This window comes from Rattus norvegicus, chromosome 7 (genome assembly GCF_036323735.1).
Source record: "Rattus norvegicus strain BN/NHsdMcwi chromosome 7, GRCr8, whole genome shotgun sequence".
NCBI lineage: Eukaryota > Metazoa > Chordata > Mammalia > Rodentia > Muridae > Rattus > Rattus norvegicus.
In genome coordinates this window covers 109461135-109481463 of record NC_086025.1, presented here as the reverse complement: position 1 = coordinate 109481463, position 20329 = coordinate 109461135, and the positions used below count along the sequence as shown (strand labels likewise).

The 20329-nt window shown below is 53.0% G+C and overlaps 2 protein-coding genes across 37 annotated transcripts; one reads left to right on the top strand and one right to left on the bottom strand.

Moving 5' to 3' along the window:
* Positions 1-1506: 1506 nt before the first annotated feature.
* Positions 1507-4026, bottom strand: Tigd5 (tigger transposable element derived 5). The gene has a single exon (NM_001126268.2). The coding sequence runs from the start codon at positions 3883-3885 to the stop codon at positions 1957-1959; it is 1929 nt and encodes a 642-aa protein (NP_001119740.1). The 5' UTR covers positions 3886-4026; the 3' UTR covers positions 1507-1956.
* Eef1d (eukaryotic translation elongation factor 1 delta) lies at positions 3443-18819 on the top strand. Of its 36 annotated transcripts, XM_008765551.4 has the most exons (11): positions 4340-4428; positions 8348-8363; positions 10410-11512; positions 12973-13096; positions 13519-13590; positions 16854-16910; positions 17181-17280; positions 17360-17460; positions 17623-17844; positions 18384-18578; positions 18717-18819. In XM_008765551.4, the coding sequence occupies exons 3-11, from the start codon at positions 10410-10412 to the stop codon at positions 18753-18755; spliced, it is 2013 nt and encodes a 670-aa protein (XP_008763773.1). In that variant the 5' UTR covers positions 4340-4428; positions 8348-8363; the 3' UTR covers positions 18756-18819. The 36 variants fall into 36 exon arrangements, with proteins under 36 accessions (XP_063119375.1, XP_063119372.1, XP_063119366.1 ...); XM_039078811.2 differs by lacking the exon at positions 16854-16910 and having other exon boundaries at positions 4328-4428; XM_063263283.1 differs by having other exon boundaries at positions 4342-4428; positions 12976-13096; positions 18384-18819.
* Positions 18820-20329: the final 1510 nt, after the last annotated feature.

Genomic DNA, 20329 nt, shown 5'->3' with positions numbered 1-20329 from the left:
ACCCAGGACCTTAGGCATCCTAGGCAAGCACCCTACCACTGCACTACATCCCTAGGCTGAGAGGACATCTTTGAGCCTCATCATGATCTCCCTAGCCCAGTTAATGATAGCACACGGACACAAACCTGACAGGAACTCTCTGTAACTCAGCCAGGCCTTACTTGCTTGTTTATAGGACAACCTCCTGGGCCTCGTGTGCCCAAGTGAAAGGGACGTGAACTGTTAGAGAGGCTGGTGAGAGAGGTCTTATTCCTGAACCCTAGTCTCTGCCAACTCTAGTCTATCTGGGCCAAGGCCAGATTGAAACCTCTCCAGAACAGTACCGGAGGCTACTCAGTCTGAATGTACACCCAAGGCCCAGATCTGCCTCTGCAGATTGTAGGTCTGTCACAGCTGGATGGTGGCTCCTAACCGAGTACCAGGCTGATATGGAGGCTGCTGGTATAAACACTTTAGACTTTTGAAAACCCACCCAAGTAGCTAGTGTTCCAGACCCCCAGCCAGCTACGATTGCCCAAGGTTCTCTAGGTCTTCACTGGGGAGGCTGGGTACTTCTATGGTCAGATGGGCCCTAATGTGCACAGATGGAGTCTGCTCCCTGAGCCCCACCCAGTTCCCTTGCTCCACGCTTCCCCTCAGCTTTTGATATTTAAACAGACTTTTGACTGGGATGTTGTGGCTCCAAGGAGCTGTATTCTTGGACCTCCATGGAAATCACTTTTGCATACCTCAATCAAGGCTCTGCCCATTGCCAAGCTGTTAAACCCCTGCCCTTCTCCACTTCAAGTTTTCAAGGCTCAGACTAGGAGATGGGAAGATGAGGGGAGAGTACTAGGACAAGGGCTCAGGACAGTGTTTCTGCAAAGACATAGCGCCCCTCCTTAAGACGCAGGTCCCTTAGCTCCAGACCGCCAGCAGTAATCTGAATCCACAGTTGGACAGAGCAGCAGAGTGATACAAAATGTGGTCATTCCTTTGAGCCTTTTCTCCTTCAACCTGGGCCGCCCAGAATTGCTCCTGAGCCATACCCTTGGCAATTCCTGGTGGACAAGTTTAGGGGGAAGAGCCCATGAGGTGAGGGGTTGACTCTAAGTCACTGCAGACTCTCCAGATGGTTGCAAAGGCTATGACTTGTTTCCAGGTAGATCAGATTGCCCTGGAGCTAGACCAAGTGCTTTGTGGTTTGTCCTGCCCACTGGTCAAGCCACCTGGATCCAAATCCAAACAGTTGCCAACCTCGTGAATAGAAGACCTATCCAGAATGGAGTTTTTAGAGGGGGCACTAAAGATCTAAGTAGAATAGAATTTACTTTACTCTCTGCATCCAAAACCTTAGCCAGCACTGGGCTTCCATTTCCCCCTTCCCACTCTCCTGCGAGCGCACCACCTCAGGCCTGGGACTGGAGCTTTGATCCGGCACCATAAGGACCTGCAGTTATTAGAGCGAGGGCAGAAGAGCCCAGAGACCACCTCACCATGCCAGCACTCGTGGTCCCCTAGGAAGAGCATCTTTCCAAACAGGTTTAATGTGTTTTTAAAACAAAACCAAGTGCTTCCCCACGGAGATGAGACCAGGTAGCACCAGGGAGGCAGATGAAACAACAGCCTCATCCAGAGCACATGGAGGCCGGGATGTGTGTGCGTGTGCCTGTGCGTGTGCCTGTGTGTGCTCGCGCGTGCCCCATAGGGGCCAGAATGGAAGTACAGTCAACTGTTTTCCAGTAGGTGCTGTGCTTATGTGCCCACATGTGCCTACCCAGGGAAGAACAATTTGCTTCTTTTAGGTACTTCTCCAGGACCCTGTGGATCACCGGGTAGTTCATCCTCCAAGCTGGGCTGGGCTTGCATCCCTGGACCTCTACAGTGGACTACCAGGGAGAAAAGGTGGAAGGGGGAGGACTGTGTATGCCCCCTCTCTCCCAGTGCGGCAGGAGAGAGGCCACTGGGCCAGGGTAGTCACACACCATCATCAGAAGCTGCTGCTGAGGGGCCAATGCCCCCAAGCCTCCGTGCCATGGTGATGAGGGACCGTAGCTGCACAAGCCTCAGCGGTCCCACTTCTCTAGGATCCTGACTTTCCAACCACCTCAGAGCTGTCTCTAGTCCCCAAACAGCTTCCCCAGCAGTGGGGACCAAAACTCCTCCTTGTTCAGTGGCCTCTTCCTCCTCCTCCTCTCCAGCCCCAATGCTGGAGGGCAGGCTAGCTGGGGATGGAGGAGCTGCAGGGGCCACTTCTTCTCCGCAACCCTCAGGGAGACCTCCATCATCATCCAGGTGTAGCCACTCTGCCACCTCTTCAGGTGCCAGGCGTTTGTAAGCCAGAGCTGCCAGATGTGTGAGGTCACTGAGCATCCTGCTGTGTTCGGCAGCCTCCTCTACCTGGTGGGCAGGCTGCTGCCCAGGCTCAAAGGCTGCTCGCAGACCCAGCAGCCAGCAGCGCTCTATGCTGCCTGCCTGGACCAAGTCCCAAGAGAGGCCAGCCAGGTATAGCATGTCCTTGAGCATGAAGCTCCTCATGAAGTCCAGAGGAGAGCCACTGGCACAAGACACGGCAAGCCTCAGAAGCTCCCGTTTGTACAAATGCTTGAAGGCTGCCACCACACCATGCTCCAACGGTGCAGGGATGTGTGCTCGGCTGTTGCCCCTGGACAAGAAGAGGACTCGAACCGCACCATCAGGTGTTTGAAGCTCCTCTGGGGACCCAAGGAGCTCAGGCTGGCACTGCCTGGGAGTCCCCTCGCTCTCCTCCACGGCAGGCATGCTAGTGGTCCAGCTTGGACAGGGTGGATGGGCCACCAGCAGCACAGCCTTCTGTTGCAGGCAGCTTCGGCGCAGGTAGCGCTTGACACCAGGGACGAATTCCTCGAAGAACCAGCCCCGAAGAAGAGGGCGGCTGAGCCAGGCATCTGGACTGTAGCGGTAGGAGGCTGGGAACTTGTCCTGGTTGTGGTGACGCAGGCTGGGTGGGTCTGGTAGCTGCCCGATGACTAGTGGTTTTAGCTTGTGGCTGCCCGTCAGGTTGGCAGCCAGCAGTACTGTCACTCGGTCGCTACACCAGCGCCGGCTGCACTCACCAGGCTCCCTGGAGTCCCCAGTGCCCGGAGTTGCGTTCTGCTCCGGAAGTAACCTCCAATAAAGACCAGTAACGTTAGCATTGTAGATCTGCTCGTCGCCATAGCCACCCTCGGAATGGGGTAGAGTGGCCGGCGTACCGTCAAGTAGAAGACCTGCGCTCGAGGGCTGCGCAGGCTCCTCTTTGACAGGCGCGGGTCCTGCGACCGGGGGCTCAGCCTCACCATAGATGCGCTGGCTAGAGATGCCATGGCGCTTCTGCCAGCGCCAGAACCAGCCGTGGCTAGCCTTGAAGGTACACTCGGGGCCGTAGATCTGGCGAGCAAAGGCCTCAGCCTGAGCTTGGATAACTGGTCCGGACAGTGGCACGCCGTGCTGGCGCAAGGTGAGGAACCACGAGTAGACGGCGCGGTCGATCTCCTCCTCGTTGGCCAGACGCATCTTCTTGCGCTGCGTGCCCACTTCTCCACCTAGCTGGTCCAAAAACCAGCGCAACTTGGGCTCGTCCTTGAGCCAGCCGCGCAGTGTGCCTCCTGGCACGCCAAAGTCGCGGCACACGCTGGCCTGCCGCTCACCGCCCTTGACGCGCTCGATGGCTTGTAGCTTGTCTTTGATGGAGTAGGCCTTACGGAAAGTCATCTTCACGGCCACCCGGGGCCTCGGCCCGGGTGCTGGGGGCGGTGGGCGCGCTGTGGAACCCGGGCCGGGCGCCGGCGATCGCGGTGGCTCCGCAAGGCACCGGGGCCGGGGAAGACGAGCGCGATGAGGGACCGGGTGCAAGGCTGGGCCGGCTGAAGGGCTCGCGGGGTACATGGCGTCGGCGCCAGGGACCACCCGAGATAGCGAGTCTGACACCCCGCGCGGGCCGCTTGGGGCGGGGCTCGGGGGCGGGACTGCCCGGGTCCCTCCCTTTTGTCTCGCCAGCCTTGCTTGCACCGGCCCGCAAGTCCCGCCCCTCCGCCTCGTAGCGCCTGCGCAAGTCTGGTCTTGGGTGCGTCACCAGCGCGTGCGCACACCAACTCCATTTCGTCCCGCCCTAGTCCGGCAGCTCCACTTTTCGGGCTGTGGAGGGGTGCGGCGTGTCGGGAGATCCGGTTCTTGGCCGCTAGCGATACCTCCTCGGTGAAGTGCGGTCCTTGAGGTAAATGTCCTCTGGCTTCTACCATGGTGGTTCCTATATGCATCATGATGCATGCTCTGAGGGCAAGGTACCGCGTGCCAAGGGTTGTGTCCCCCGCCGCGCCTTTCGTGGTCTGTGCCGCGGCGTTTTCCGGGAGCTGCGTGGTCGCCCTCCCTCTCCATTGCAGTCCTGAGCTCGCAGTTCCCGGTTTTGGTTGCTGCGTCCTTGGCTGTCGTGTGAGTACCGCGGGCCCCGCCTCATGGAGCGCACGTGCGGCAGAGGCCTGGAGTGCCCGTGCCCCGCGCCGTTAGGGTTGGCTCTAGTGGGTCTGTGCGGGCTGCGGGCGGGCGTCTGGGCCTGTGTAGAGGCGGGGCGCTGGCCACATGGTTTGCCAGCTTCCTGAGCGCTGTTTTTGGCTGGCCGCGCGGCGGCTCGGCACGGTCTTGAGTGACACGGCTGCCTTGCGGTCTGTCGGGCTCTGGAGCTTTGGGAGCCGGCGTTCGTCTGCCTCAGCTCTTGCCAACGCCCTAGATCCTTGCGGTTAAGCACCGAGGGCATACCGAGCTCTAGGAATAGAGGGAGATTGTTTCGGGTGCAGCCTGGTGGAACTTACACGGCCCACGAACACAGGGTAGAAAAAGGGCACGTGATGCCAATTGGCTCAAAAGTAACACTACTTACTGATTTGAATAAGATGGTCTGGGCAGCTTTCTTTGGAAAGGGGCGTTGAAGGGTAGGTTGCCTTTTTTCTAATACGTGAGCGCTCTCTCCCGGCATCATGGTTTCCTAGAGTGAACTGCTACTTCGCAGCAAAAGAACTTGGTGAAGCTAATCTTGGGGTGCTACTCCCAGGGATGCTTCTGAATTGGCCCTGTCACTCAGGGATAACTGGGTCTTACCTCAGGCGGAATCGCGTGGATGAAGCAAAGGACTGATGTGTCAGGACCACCGAGTGTCCCCTAAGCCAATCTCAAGGGGCAGCAGAGTCAAGAGGAAGAAGTCAAAGGGACAAGGAGTCCCCTTCCCAGGCTCTGTGATGGCCAGTTCATCATGAACCTCCTTTCGGACTGTGGGAGAACTCAGCAAACAGTTGGAGAGTTGGCAGAGGGAGCCGTTTAGACTCTGTGACCTGGGATTTGCTCTGCATGGCTCTCTGTCCTCTCAGGAGGAGGCTGCTGCAGGGTTGTCTTCCAGGCGTATCTTTTTGGCATAGTACAGATAAGGCAGAGTGCTTGAGAGAGCTCGATGGTCAGCAAGAGTGACTCTTGGGGGATGCAGGTAGATGTGCTGGCGTTGAGCATTTTTCTTCTGTGCCAGGGACTAAGACGCCTGTGTGCCTATTGGAAGGTGGTAGTCATTGAGACATTTTGTGCAAAATCCAGGCGCTGGAACATGCCTTGGTCTCTAGCACCACGTATCATTTGACTCAGCAGATTTGGGTGGTTATACCAATCAGAGCCTTAATTTTGCTTCCTGTGTCTAAGATGACACACGACCAACACCCTGGCCCCCTTAAGTGTGAGGTATGGCACAGATATTATCGAGTGTGAAGGAAGAGCTGAGAAAGCAAGCTAGCTAGCACAGTCCCAAGACCTGTGTGTCAGGTCCGAGTATCATCAGCTGGGACAGAAATGGAGCCAACAAACAATGGCATTTGGGGTAAGGAGATTGGGGCTGCCTGGCTTTAGACTGGAGTGACAGCATTAGCTTCTGGGTCTCTGGGTGGGCAAACAGCTCAGGCTGGGGTTTCTGAGTAGGGCTGGGATTATCCAGAATCAGAGAAGCAAGGTGGAAGCTTGGAGATTAGAATTTAACCCCTGAAAGATGACCCAGGCATCACTCCTGTGCCCATATACGCTGCAGTGTGGCTATCCCATTGCGCTGCATGGCTGTTGTGACTAAAATGCTAGTCTTCCCTCCCGAGTCCTGTCACATTCCAAGTGCTACCTGCTGCCCCTTTGAACACACAAAAGCGCCCCCCCCCACCCCACGTGGGCAGCATTGTTTCACAGACTCAGACCAGGTGAGCCCAGAGGATATTGCTATTGGGGGTGAAGGGGGTACAAGTTGAATTTGCTGGCAGACCCATTCCCTACCCGCTTTGCTCATTTCTACTCCTGTAGAAGACAGACAGTATTGGGAACCCATCACTCTCAAGACTGAGGGGGTGACGTGCTACCTCAGAATGTCCAGAGGACAGAAGGTATGGGCTTAGGGCTCAGAAAGCCAGCTCTTGGGGTTGGAGAGATGGCTCAGCAGGTAAGAGCACTGATTGTTCTTTCAAAGGACCTGAGTTCAATTCCCAGCAACCATATGGTGGCTCACAACCATCAGTCATCTGTAATGGGATCTGATGCCCTCAGTGTACTTGTATACATAAAATAAATAAATAAATCTTAAAAAAAAAAAAAAAGACAGCCAGCTCTTCTATGGACATTTTTTACATTCCCAGCACCTGGAATCTTCCAGGCGTTTGCTACTGTGATGGGGCACAGCTGTGACATACCCTTTCTTATCTTCCTTGGGCTCCAGTTCCCAAGCCAGAAGTGCCCTTGGCAGAGGCTGCTGCCTGGCCCACATTGATGGAAGCCATGAGAGCCGGGAACACCAGTGCCCTTCTTTGCAGAGCCGTACTAGCTCAGCCCTCAGAGACTGCAGCTGGCTGATACAAGCTTCTTGTGAGTGGAGGCTCGGTCTGGGTGCCGAGCTACGTGGCCATGCCTGGCTGTGTTGTATCTCAGGACGTAAGACCCATTGGGCCTTGTCTGACACTCAGCTGCCTGCACCCGGGGCCCCCAGAGCTCAGATGTGAGCTTGACAGATGACCAAGTCCTTAGGTATTTTTTTTTTTTTTAAGATTTATTTATTTAATGTATGTGAATACACTGTCACTGTCTTCAGACACACCAGAAGAGGGCATCAGATCCCATTACAGATGGTTGTGAGCCACCATGTGGTTGCTGGGATTTGAACTCAGGACCTCTGGAAGAGCAGGCAGTACTCTTAACCGCTGAGCCATCTCTCCAACCCCAGGTTGGTCTTTTATTAAGATTTTATGTATTAAGTGCACGTTTGCTCTCTTCAGACACACCAGAAGAAGACATCGGATTCCCATAAAAAATAGTTGTGAGTCACTATGTGGTTGCTGGGAATTGAACTCAGGACCTCTAGAAGAATAGTTAGTGTACTTAACCAATGAGTCATCTCTCCAGCCCTGGTCCTTAGGTCTTGTATCCTGGAGTCCATTCTATGACTGGGAGCAGATCAGGACCTGCTTAGTCCACTTCCTTTTGGGTCCTTTAATGTGCTGAGCCTGCTTCTCTGGAAGCCTGTTTTCTCCCTGGTATCTCTTCAGCATGTTCCTGCCATTGCCTAGATTAAAGCCTGAGAAAGGAAGCCAAGCCCATCCGTGTAGGCTTGTGGGAACTGACAGACTTTCCCTGTGGGTGTTTGAGACAGTCACTGTTTCCAGGTTGCTTTTTCCTGTGCAGCTGCAGGTTTACATGTGCGTGCCCTGCAGGGAAGCAATGGAGTTGAGGTATGCCCGAGTCTGGGTGCAAACTGGCTGATGTCCCCAGCCTGATGTGCACCTGTGGGGAAAGCAGGCTGGGGAAGATCTTGTCCCTTAGCTGCTTGTACTACTACTGTCTTGGGATGGCACCCCCAAATGCTTGGTCTCTATGTCCCCAACCCAGAGGTCGCATCATTTTAGTGAGAGATTACACACTGGGCGTTTGGAGCTGTCTGGACCTGGAGCACTTGGTCCCTTGGAGGTTGGACGGAAGGGAGACGTCCTTATTGTCAAAGCCCTGTCAGCAAAGGAGAGAGGCCAAGGGAGCATCCGTAGGTACTAGCTCACCTTGATGCAGCTGGGAGCTTAGAAGAGGGTGGGAGCAGGCAGCCTCCATGGTGGTTTCTGCTTGTCCCTTAGATAGTAGGAACCCTAACAGCTACATAGCAAGGGCTAATGAAAGAGTGCTGCCTCTCACGTGTGAGGACCAGGCAGCCACCTGGGATTCGGTGGTACTGTGTACCATGTCATCTTCTGTTGCCATCTCGACAAGCAGCTTCTAAGAGGCTGCCCGGGCTGCTGTCTGGCATGGGTGGCCTTTCCCACCCCTCTAACCTTGCCGCTTTTCCTTCATGCTGTCCTAGGAGTCCAAAGCAAAAAGTAAGTACACCTGCATAGCACCCTGTACCTCCCCTCACCTGAGCCAGAGCCCCCCAGCCATCGCCTTGCCTGAGGGAGGCATAGCTATGCAGAGTTGAGCTTGCTGGAACAGGGCAGCGGTGTGGTCAGCTTGTTCTAGTGGCAAGTAGGTACCAAGTGGCCCTGGCACCTAGCAGGTCGGCACGTAACCCTCTGCCCTATGGAGAGGCTGGGGCCAAACAGAATTTGTGGCCTGAGGAAGTATCTAGTTTCTGTGACATTGTCCTGCCCCATCAAGGGGTCGGGGGCATTGGAAGCAGCTACATCTGTTTCCTTCAGGAGGGTTCCTAGTCTTAAGTTTGGTGAGGGGGGCAGGTTAGTGGGCATTGCTGAAGGGAGTGGGGATAAATCCAGACCTGTAGTAAGTACTCCATGAGAACAGCGGCCTTAGGGACTGAGAGCCAGTCGTGCCCTGCTGTGATGGCATATACTGCCCCCTTGGTGACAGTGGGTGATGTCACAATGCTCTGCCTCCTGGAATCCCCCTCAGTCCCTGCCCCTGCCCCTGCTACTTGGCCTTGGTAAGTGAGGGGGTGGCCTAGAGACCTCTCTACACTGGGCCTCTGTGTCTCCCGGTCCTGGCTTCTCACAGTGAGAGCTTGGGTGGACTGCACTAAAGAACTTTAGCTCTCACTTAGAGGTAGGCTTCAGGGTACGACAGGAAGAGTTTTCTGAGGTCCTCAACGTGGGTGAGGCTTAGATAGCTAACACTCTTCCAGTCAAGTGTTTTGTTGTGTGTATTAAGGAAAGGCCCTAGACAGTGATGTGAAGAATTGCTGTCCAGCCAAGGGCGTCCTCACTCACACTGCATGAAAGCCTGGGTCTGTAGTAACAGACCCACAGAAGAGCCATAGACTACAAGAATCTTGATAGGGTTACCCCTTCTAGGGCAAAGCAGCTCTAAGAGTATTACCCGCCTCCTTCTGGGCCGCCTGGTGGAGCCTGAAGCCTGTCCTTTCTGCAGAGCCACATCTGGCTTCAGGAGTAGTAAAGTCTTGCCTGTGTAGCTGTTGCTGTGTGCTTCAGAGCCACACCGGGCCGAGGGAGCAGAAGTCATTTAGCATTCGAGGTAACATGTTGTCCACTGATTACAGTAGCAGGTGAGATAGGGTGTCATGAGACCGAGGGTCCCGTGATGACCCTTTGGTTCAGATGGATCCAGAGTTTTGTAGTCTGGTGGCTGCCTGATCCGGTGGCATCACCTTTAGATTAAGGATCTCTGTCGCTGGTGGCGATGTGCATGCAGTCTGCTGCTGGCACAGCCCCTCAAAGAGTTCTAAGACTCTTTGCCCCGGAAGGGCACACTGGTCTGTAGGATAGTTGTATGGCCAAGGTAGGAGCAGGTGAGTTTCCAGGATGCCCTGCTTGCTGGTGCCCCATCCACCTGGGCAGTCACAAGTCCTTGTCAGTGAACTAGAAACATCAGCCACCTCACCGAGGTGCCAGGCACAACATATGCAAAACACAGACAGACTAAGTTTGATTTCACATAAGCCACAGGTAATTTCTTGCTATAAGTGAGCATAGAGCACCTCACGGGATGTGTTTGTGCTAAAAAGCAAGACAAAAGGACAAAGCTGCAAAACACCCCCTTCTGATTATTTATATTAAAGTCCATTGTTAATGAGTACAGCTGTTTGTTTTATTTGGCACCCTAGCTGGGGGCCCCTTAAGCAAAGGTGTCTGGTGAGTTTGGAGGTGTTGTTTAGACCCCTTTCTGAACCTATTGGGCTTACTGGATAGCACAGGCAACATTTATAGTAATAAGATAATGGGTGTGTGCATATATTCATACGCTGTTTTTGACTCACAAAAGTCCCTTGTGTGGCTTTGACTTTTGTGCCCTTGCATGTCATCTGGGGAAAACCCTTTGGTGGCGTTCCCCTGCCTTTCCCCACGCCTCCCTGCCCACCTTTGCCTGCTCTACTGAGGAGGGCAAGGGAGGCAGGTGCCTCTACTGTGTTGCAACTGCCTTCTTGTGCTTGCTTTTTAATGCTGCGCCCGAAGATGAGGAGTGGGAAGGCCTCTTGTGCGCTGGAGACCGTCTGGGAGGACAAGCACAAGTATGAGGAAGCCGAGCGGCGCTTCCACGAGCATGAGGCCACACAAGCCGCCGCCGCCTCTGTCCAGCAGCTCCTGGCCGAAGTGCCAGCTGTGAACGGGCCCAGCAGCCAGGAGGACGCGGAGGACACCGACGAGGCAGAAACCCCCAACACCAGCAGCAGGAGTGATCCTAGGAAGAGCCACGAGTGCAAGAAGCCGTTACAGAAAAAGAGGAAGCGCTCCCCGAAGAGTTGGCTTGGCCAGGCGGACCTGGCCCTTGTGGGCCTCTCAGCTGACCACGTATGGTTGGACAAGCCACTCTTTGACCAGGCAGAAAGCTCCTACCGCCAGAGGCTGGCAGATGTAGCTGCCCAGGCAGCCCAGTCGCCTGCCCTGGCCCCTCGAGGGCCCTGTACACATGGAAGCCATGTGGCGTGCCACCATGTGACCTGGGGGATCTGGGTCAACAAGTCTTGCTTTGATCAAGCTGAGCGGGCTTTTGTGGAGTGGTCTCAGGCCTTGCTGCTGGCTGCAGAGGGGAGCCATAGGGAGGGGACTCCTGACACAGGCCAGCAGGCTGTCACTCCTGACCTGGCCTTGGCCTGCCAGCCTTGTCCACCAGCCAATGGCCAGCCTCCTCTGGGCAGCCTGCAGGCACTGGTGAGGGAGGTATGGCTGGAAAAGCCCCGTTATGATGCAGCTGAAAGGGGCTTCTATGAGGCCCTATTTGATGGCCACCCCCCAGGGAAAGTGCGCCTGCAGGAGCGAGCCAGTCAGGCGGAGGGTACTCGGAGGGGCCGCAGAGACCGTCGGAGCCGCAATACTGTAGGAAACAAGCGAGCTGGGTCAAAACGGGCCGATGGGGAGGCTCCTTCTGCCTTGCCCTACTGGTACTTCCTGCACAAGGACGCAGAGGCCCCCTGGCTTAGCAAGCCGACCTACGACAGCGCCGAGTGTCGCCACCATGCCGCCGAGGCCCTGCGGATTGCCTGGCGCCTAGAAGCTGCCTCACTGGCTCACCGACCCACGCCCCGTTCTGGCCCATCCATGTCCAGCCTGAGACCCAAGTAGGAGAAATGGCTGCAGGTGTTGGGATTGACTTAGTCTACAAAAATAGGGGTTCCTCATACTCCCCTGTGTAGGGTTAGTGCGGGCACCAGTAGTTCTCTGTCCTTGAAGGTTACAAAGTTGTGAGTTGTGGTGTTGGTTGGGAAAGGGGTCCAAGAGCACCGAAGACATTATCTGCTGGGTCTCGGGTACCTGATAGGTCTTGATGCCCTGTAGCCCAGGTTATAGTGTATGCCCATTGAGGTAAGGTGGGCATTAGATCCAAGAGCACGTGGCTGATCTGGCAGCCTCTGAAGGGGGTTTGTGTTTTGTGGCCTCCCTGTGGGGAAGAACCCTGCCTAGATTCCAGCCTCCGTGGGATCTTGCTCCAATACAGGCGGAGTCCTAAGATTGGTCTCTGAAGGCCAAGGTATATATGGCCATGAGAGGTGGCCTCCTAGGCAGATAGGTGTAATAAATAAATACGGAAGGGACAGAAGTGGTTAGGGAAGGAACATGGAGCTGGGGCAGTGAAGGAGGAATGGGAAGAGCCCAGTCCCTAGGGATCTCTATGTCCTGTCTGCCACTTACCCACCCTGTGTTCACCAATGTGTCCTGGGGAAGGGAAGCAATGTCAGGCTTGTTTTCTTACAAGAAGACACTTAGAATGGGCTGGTGGTGGCCTGAGGCCTTCCACACAGAAAATTGGCAGTGTGAGACTGGGTGGGTTTGTCACACCTGTCAGGAAGGGCAGGATAGGGAATGGTGGGCTCCGTGGACACTCTGTATACCCTAGCTCCCATACTGTGCCAGGTGTAGGAACTGCGTGGTGGGGCATGGCTTGCAGAAGCACAGTGACCTGGACTCCGGTGTGGTATTCACAGAGCTTTCATTGTATCCTTGATTTTTTTTTTTAAACCATCTTAATCAAAACATAACTACTAAAAGTACTTATATATTGAAAGAATGACACATTGCATACTGGGATAACAGCATTTTTATGGAAAATAGGGAACAAAGTGGGCTTGCTCATTTACAAATCTGTTTGGCTTAAAGGATGTGTATGGCTGGCTGCTGGCCTTCCAGCTGAGCTACTCTTGTGCTCTAACTGCTGGTACGGGTTACAGTAGGATCGTATGGTTCGAAAACTCAACTGGAGGGCTTGCCCAGGGATCATACCTCACCCAGGCCCTGGTAGGAGAACCCACTTTGGTGACAGAACAACGGTTGACTTCTTTTTGTGTGCAGGAGGGGCTTGGTGTCGAATTGAGAACTGTTTGTGGTCACGGGCAGCAGTGAGGTAGTTGATGAACCAGACAGGACTGTGAGCTGGCCCAACATGTGATAGCCTTCAAGTTGCCTGGTTCTTTCTTTACCTCTGACCTGAGTGCTCAGGCTGGGGAGGCCTAGAGCCTGTGGGGAAGGTGAAGCCAGGGCTTAACCCTAGCCATTCTGACCTAGCCACTCTTTCCCATCTCAGCAGAAAAATGGCTACAAACTTTCTCATGCACGAGAAAATCTGGTTTGACAAGTTTAAATATGACGATGCAGAAAGGAGATTCTACGAGCAGATGAATGGGCCTGTGACCGCTGGCTCTCGGCAGGTGAGGACTCTACTTAGGGCTGGTGGAACCAGGTGGGCTAGAGACATGTTAAGGCCAGGTGACTCCTGGGGTGCTTCTGCTGCTGGCTCCTGATCCTAACACATGTGCCACCTGAGGGCAACAAGCAGACCGGTGTCTAGGGGGTGGTGTGTTGCCAGGCCTCAGCATGTAGGGCTACCTGCAGACTTTGTGGCCCTGGCCTCGATCACCTACCTGCTTTTCACTGTCTGGAGCTTCCTGTGTAATACCTACCTCCTCCTCCTAATGTGTTCTTGCTTTTTGAGTGAGGGTTCTTGGGGCTTTTGTTTTTCTCTGTGGGCTTTTTTTTTTTTTTTTCTTTTTTTGTGGTGTGTGTATGTGTTCAAAAAAAATCTTTTTTAAACCAAAACCAAAAAGACTGGTTCTTTCTGCACTGTCTGCAGGAGAATGGCGCCAGCGTGATCCTCCGAGACATTGCAAGAGCCAGAGAGAACATCCAGAAATCCTTGGCTGGAGTGAGTACCTGCGGCCCATGTACTCATGGGCTCGTGCTCGGCCAAACAGCATGTCTGATTGTTTTGTCATGTTTTTTTTTTTTTTCTTTAAAAACAAACCAAAAACCAAAATAAAACCCTTAGTTTAGTACCACTGACTATTTTGGCCTTTGGAGCAAGTTAGGGCACAAGGTGTGATGCTGTGCTCTTGTAGGATGTGAGTGCTAAAGTCTCCGTGCCCACACTGTCATGGAAAATGGTCTTGCTTTCTAGATTTTTCCATGTGTCTCTCTCATGCATATTGGAGCTCACTCTAAGTTATTCATGCAGTGCCTGCCCTGGGCTGCCTGGGCTAATCAGTGTCATTCTGCAGGGTGTGTACTGTCGGCCTTGGAAGTCTTCCTTCCTGCTTGCCCCCTTGCTAAAGCAGCACGCGCCTCCAATAGACCACTCTGTTCTTCTTGATTGGGTGGGGCCCTTCATGGAAAGAGGATGCTTACTTGGTTTGGTATGCTTGTCAGCATAATCTTAGACTAAGCCCTAGGGAGGGGTCCTGTGGCCTGCAAGGCCAGATATGCCCCATCTGGCCCTAGCCTTCTGGACTAGCTAGGGGGTGTGCCCTTTAGATAGCAAGCAGACCCGCTCTGTCTCCCTTACTCCAAAGAAGTCCGGCCCTCCCTCTGTGTCTGGAGTGGGTTATGTGTCCTGTGTCTCTGATGACTCTTTAGTGAGTTACCACAACCTTACTGCTTAAAACAACAAATTTATCATCAAAATGGTCCTGAAGGTCAGAAGTTGAAATAGGGCCAAAGACCGGTAGAGTGCGCTCCTTCTGAGGCTCTGAGCATCTCTCCGTGTGCCTTTCTTGAGCTAATGCTTGTCCTTTGGCACCTCTTCCTCCCAGCCTCTTACTTATCCCTGTGGTCCTCCTGCATTCCCACCATCACAAGGATTCTTGGGACTGGACCAAGCCTACTCATACAGTTCGGGGCCTTGTTTTGTTTTCCAACTGGCCATTTTTGAAAGCATACTATGTAAAGCATCAGACTCCTAGGCAACAGGCACTCCCATTCAAGAAAGGGAATGTAGCAGGGTTCCAAACAGTTTCAGAACCCAGCCAGGCCTCCTGAATGACTCCTTTGTGGCTCCTGTAGCCACTGGGAGACAGTTTTCACCAAATAGCACAGATGGGGTTGGAAGAGAAGAGATCTTTACTCTTTTAAAGAATGTGGGTTTTTTGTTTGTTTGTTTTGTTCTAATATTTCATCCTGACTCCTTTTTTGGTCTAAATTAGTGGTGTTCTTGCCAGTAAAATTTCCAGAACCTTGCAGATGTGCTTTGTCACAGAAATCTGCCACTGCAGGAAGTTCCTTTGGGTATTTTTGGTCCCATCACATTTCTTGGCTTCTGTCAAGATGGCTATGAGAATTCATCCATGATATACCTGTGCTCTGACCTTCCACTCTTCCCAAGGCAACCACTGCTGCCCTCCACATTTCACTCTCCTGACTATCTTTTTCTTTGTACTCTATGATGATGTGTTAAAGAATTTCCCCCAGCCATCTGGCCCCGGCTTCTTTGTGCTCCAGTCCGTCTCCCCCCGCCCCCCTCCCAGTTTACCTTCTCCCTCCCTTAAATAACAAAAAGAAAGCATCCTGCACCTCCACACTTGGCTAGGAAATACCAGCCCCTGGCCAGGTCACAGCCCCAGGGAGGACTAGGGCCCCAGGGGCTTGCCACAGGTTGGAGGTCTGCACTGTAGAAGGTGTTTTCAGCTGAAGATGACGTTCTCCCATCAAAGTCCTGGAGACAGGGAGGCTAAACTCCCCACAGCACTTCCCACCTTTAAAGGTCTGTGCCCACTGCCCTCTCCACATCTGTAGGACTTTGTCCCCGCAGCACCCCACACAGCTAGTGACTTAAACTGACACAGATCTGCCGTCTTACATCCAGTTCTTGGGGTCAGGTCTTTAGAGGCATGTCATGGAGCAGAACCAAAGTGTCCACAGGGTCCTTCAGAAGTCTGTAGAGAATCTGCTCCGTCTGTTCCGCCTCTCTCTCCTGCTGCTGTGCATAGAGCATTTAGAGCTTCCTAGTGCCGTGACCCTTTCTTACCGTGTGCTGTGGTGCCCCCCAGTGTAAAATTATTTTCATTGCTACTTCCTAACTGTGATTTTACTGCTGTTATGAATCTAGTGTACATCTTGGTTTTCTAATGGTCTTAGTTGTTCAACCCCATAAAGAGGTCGAGACCTACACGTTGAGAACCACTGACCTGTGGGCCTTAGTTCCACCTATTAAATCTGCCTGACTGTGTGAACTAACATTACAGGCTTTGGAGATTCAAGTACAGCCATTTCTAGGGCACCATTGTTCTACAGATGGTCAAAAAGTACATATATAGCCTTTTCAAAAAGGCTGCACACACCTGACCCCTTCTCGGTCCTACCTGACTTCTGTTCTCATCCTGCCATTCTCAAATCCTTTTCCTGTCTTGGCTCAGCTGGACAGTCCCTTGCCAGGTCTTTTGTTTTGTCCAAGGCCTTCTGTAAAGCATGGGGAAACCCCTAGGTGTTTTGTAAACAGCCCTTGCTTTCCAGCCTGGTCTCCATTCAAGTGTATTGGAGTCTTTTGAACTGCATGGCCTTGCTTGCAGGGAGACTAAAGGTACCTCCCTTCAATGCCATTTCTGCCAAATAGTACCATAGGGCTCTTTTGTCACACCAAGTTAAAAAAAAAAAATAAAGTAGCTGGCCATGGTGGCACACTCCTTTAATCCCAGCACTTGGGAGGCAAAGGCCGGCCTGGTCTATAAGGAGTCCAAGACAGCCAGGGCAATTACTACATAGAAAAACCCTGTCTTGAAAAACCAAAACCAAACAAAGGTTATCTTTACTGTCAGCCCAGATGCTGCCTTACTGCATTACTAGGGTTGAAGGGTCATGTTTGGCAAAGGCCTGTGTTTGCTGTCTGTAACCTCTTCTGTGGAGCAGATTGTGCCTGGCAGACACTGAGTGCTTGACTGTCCCCCAGAGAAGTCCTAGCAGAGCTTGCTGGGCTAGGACTTGCATGCAATTACTTTTCCAGAGCCAGTAACCTTCCTATCTATGAGTGGAGCTAACATCTGAGAGCATGAAGCAAAAGCCTGGGTTTCCTGCAAGGGGAGCCTGCCCTGTGCCCTCCTGAGCCTTCTGGGGCCACCTCAGGAGCATGCTCACAGGTGCTGGCACCACCTGCATACGCCTTCCTTCTGGCCCCTCAATTGCTTTCCCTCCTGTTTCTAGCTCAAGGTGATGCTGCCCAACTCCCCTGAGACCCTGGGCCAGGCCACCCCTAGGACTGTAAGTCCTGTTGCTTTCTGTTTGGCTCCCTTGTCCTATACGCTTTGCTTTAGCTGTGATGGTCACCCTAAACAGGAAGGGTCCTGTGGTCCCTTACCTTCTGTTGTTGCTTTCCCAGCAGATCCTTGACCAAGTACTGCAGAGCACCCATTAAGACTGACTGAGCCTTTGCCAGACTTTCAATTCAGTCTAGGCTCTGCTTCTGAGTGGCTGTAAGGGGATCCTAGATGCAGGCTAAAGGACTAAGAGCAGCTGCTTCTTCCCTTACAGAGTTCAGGCCCTGGAGCCTCCAGTGGACCTGGTGGAGACCACAGTGACCTCATTGTGCGGATTGCCAGTCTGGAAGTAGAGAACCAGAACCTTCGAGGCGGTGAGGGCTTGGTCCTGACAGGTGGGGTTCCCCAGCTCCAGCCTCTGCTATCTGACTGGTGTCCCCCTTGTGCCCACAGTGGTGCAAGATTTGCAGCAGGCCATTTCCAAGTTGGAGGTCCGGCTGAGCACTCTGGAGAAGAGTTCACCTACTCACCGAGCTACAGCCCCACAGACCCAAGTGAGTCTTCCCATTTGGGAAGAAGCTTCGGACATGTGGTCCTGGCTTCTGTCCCTACCTACTGACTGTCCCAGGCAAGGCTGACCCTCAGGGCAGGCTGAGAGCTGAGATGCCTCCAAAGGGCCGGGTAAGCCTCAGCCTTCCTCCCTCCCTCTGCGGCAGCATGTCTCTCCTATGCGTCAAGTGGAGCCCCCAGCCAAGAAAGGAGCCACACCAGCAGAGGACGACGAGGACAATGACATTGACCTGTTCGGCAGTGATGAGGAAGAGGAAGATAAGGAGGCTGCCCGACTACGGGAAGAGAGGCTACGCCAGTACGCAGAGAAGAAGGCCAAGAAGCCCACACTGGTGGCCAAATCCTCCATCCTCTTGGATGTTAAACCTGTGAGTGATAGAGTGAGAGGCCTCTGGGAGGCTAGGGACAGAACCTTAGCGCTGGAGATGGAGGGTGGCAGGGTGAGTGGCTGGCCCAGGCTCAGCTTCTGACGCATCCGATTGGGTCCTGGTGAAAGTTTAAAGGTTTTGACATGGGGCTGGGGATTTAGCTCAGTGGTAGAGCGCTTACCTAGGAAGCGCAAGGCCCTGGGTTCGGTCCCCAGCTCCGAAAAAAAGAACCAAAAAAAAAAAAAAAAAAAAAAAAAAAAAAGGTTTTGACATGAGAACAGAAATGTGGAGTGGGGTGGTGGTTGGGAATTTAGCTCAGAGGTAGGCCCTGGGTTTGGTCCCCAGCTCCGAAAAAAAAGAAAAAAAAAAAAAAAGAAATGTGGAGTGGGACACAGAAACCTGGGACTGTTTTTAAATGCTCTGTAAAAAAAACAAAAGTGTGTCCTGTAGGTCAAGGGAGGGAGTCGTGGGTATTTCTCCTGGTGTTCTAGAGGTTTCTGACATGGCTCACCGAGCCCCCACCCCACATTCTCTCACAGTGGGATGATGAGACAGACATGGCCCAGCTAGAGACTTGTGTGCGTTCCATCCAATTGGACGGACTGGTTTGGGGGGCCTCCAAGCTCGTGCCTGTCGGCTATGGTATCCGGAAGCTGCAGATCCAGTGTGTGGTAGAGGATGACAAAGTGGGCACCGACTTGCTCGAAGAGGAGATCACCAAGTTTGAGGAGCATGTAAGTGGGCATGGGCACAAGGGAAGGGAAGACGGTGGACCTGGGACACTGGCTCCTGCTGCCCCACAGCCCCCAGGGAGGATGAGCCGGCAGGCCTCGGGCAGCGACCGCAGCTCTGCCCTTTGTCTCCATCCGCAGGTGCAGAGTGTCGACATTGCAGCCTTCAACAAGATCTGAAAGTCCGAGAGTGTGTGGTTTCATGTGTGTGAGCACTGCTGAGATTAAAGACTGAGACTCCGCACTTTGGCTCTTGTGTTACTTGGTGTACAGTGCTCTGCCGGGCTCTGGTCCATACTAGTCCCATACTTGTTCCATACCTGCCCACCTCTTGCCTCTTGTGTTCAAGCCAAGAAAGAGAATCCATTGGCTCCACATTTGTCCACTCTGTGTCTCCTGTCCCTGCTGTTGATCATGTGGTGTACACCTAGGCCAAATCTAACACTCCTCTTCACTCTCCTTACCTGTGGGGCACTGCAGTTAACTGAGGTCTTGAGTAGGAGCTCATCCCCTGTATGTTCTGGGATGATTAGAATATGGGCAGCCAGCTGTACTGTGTGGAATTTTGCCTGCTCGTTCCCCCAAAATCCCTTGTCAGTGCTTGGGTATTGGTGGTCATCTTAGGGCTTTACTGCTGTGTACAGACACCATGACCAAGGCAATTCTTAAAAAGGACAACATTTAATTGGGGCTGGTTTACAGGTTCAGAGATTCAGTCCATTATCATCAAGGCGAGAGCATGGCAGAATCCAGGCAGGCAAGGTGCAGGAGGAGTTGAGAGTTCTACATCTTCATCTGAAGGCTGCTAGCAGAATACTCACTTCCAGGCACCTAGGAAGTGGGTGTGATAGCCTACAACCACAGTGACACACCTATTCCCACAGGGACACATCTAGTAGTGCCACTCCCTACTTGGAACATATGCAAACCATCACAGCGGTCTTGGGACTGGTGCTGGTGAAACAGTGTGAACATCTAAGTTGAGAAGGTGTACCAAGTGTGGCTGCTTCCTGTCTGATCCTTAGTCATCAGGAAACAATGTAGTCCCTCCCCTTCCAAAGTTTTAGAGACTTTCCTGCAGAATTTGAACAAAATCTGTCACCTAGAGTAGCAGTTAAGAGCACTGGCTACTTTTCTGGAAGATGGGGTTCATTCCCAGGACCCACATGGAAACTCACAACTAGCTATAATGTGACCAGTTCGAGTATATCTGATGCCTTCCTCTGGCCTCTGGGCATACATCTGCCTATAGTGCAAAAACTTTTTTTTTTTCTTTTCTTTTTTTTGGAGCTGGGGACCGAACCCAGGACCTTAGCGCTTGCTAAGCAAGTGCTCTACCACTGAGCTAAATCCCCAACCCCAAAACTTCTTTTTTTAAATGTTGCTTTTTTTTTCTTTTTTTTTTTTAAGACTTATTATATATAAGCACACTGTAGTTGTCTTCAGACACACCAGAAGAGGGCATCAGATCTCATTACAGATAGTTGTGAGCCACCATGTGGTTGCTGGGATTTGTACTCAGGACCTCTGGAAGAGCAGTGAGTGGTCTTAACCACTGAGCCATCATCTCTCCAGCCTGACGCCCCCACCCCCTTTCTTGAGAATAAATTTTGCTATATATCCTTGGCTGTTGTAGAGAACTACCTGGCCTCTCTCTGCCTTCCCAATGCTGGGGTTGAAGACATTTACCACCATTGACTCGCTACCAGGCCTGGCTGCTTGGTTGAATATCCCCCTATACTGGTGCTTGGGTT

Bases quoted from the DNA above. Each gene is read 5' to 3' on its own strand.
- Tigd5 (NM_001126268.2), bottom strand. From the start codon at position 3,885: ATGTACCCCGCGAGCCCTTCAGCCGGCCCAGCCTTGCACCCGGTCCCT.
- Eef1d (XM_063263282.1), top strand. From the start codon at position 10,410: ATGAGGAGTGGGAAGGCCTCTTGTGCGCTGGAGACCGTCTGGGAGGAC. The intron at 17,281-17,359 runs GTGAGGGCTTGG...TTGTGCCCACAG, and splicing joins GAACCAGAACCTTCGAGGCG to TGGTGCAAGATTTGCAGCAG. The intron at 17,845-18,383 runs GTGAGTGATAGA...ATTCTCTCACAG, and splicing joins TCCTCTTGGATGTTAAACCT to TGGGATGATGAGACAGACAT.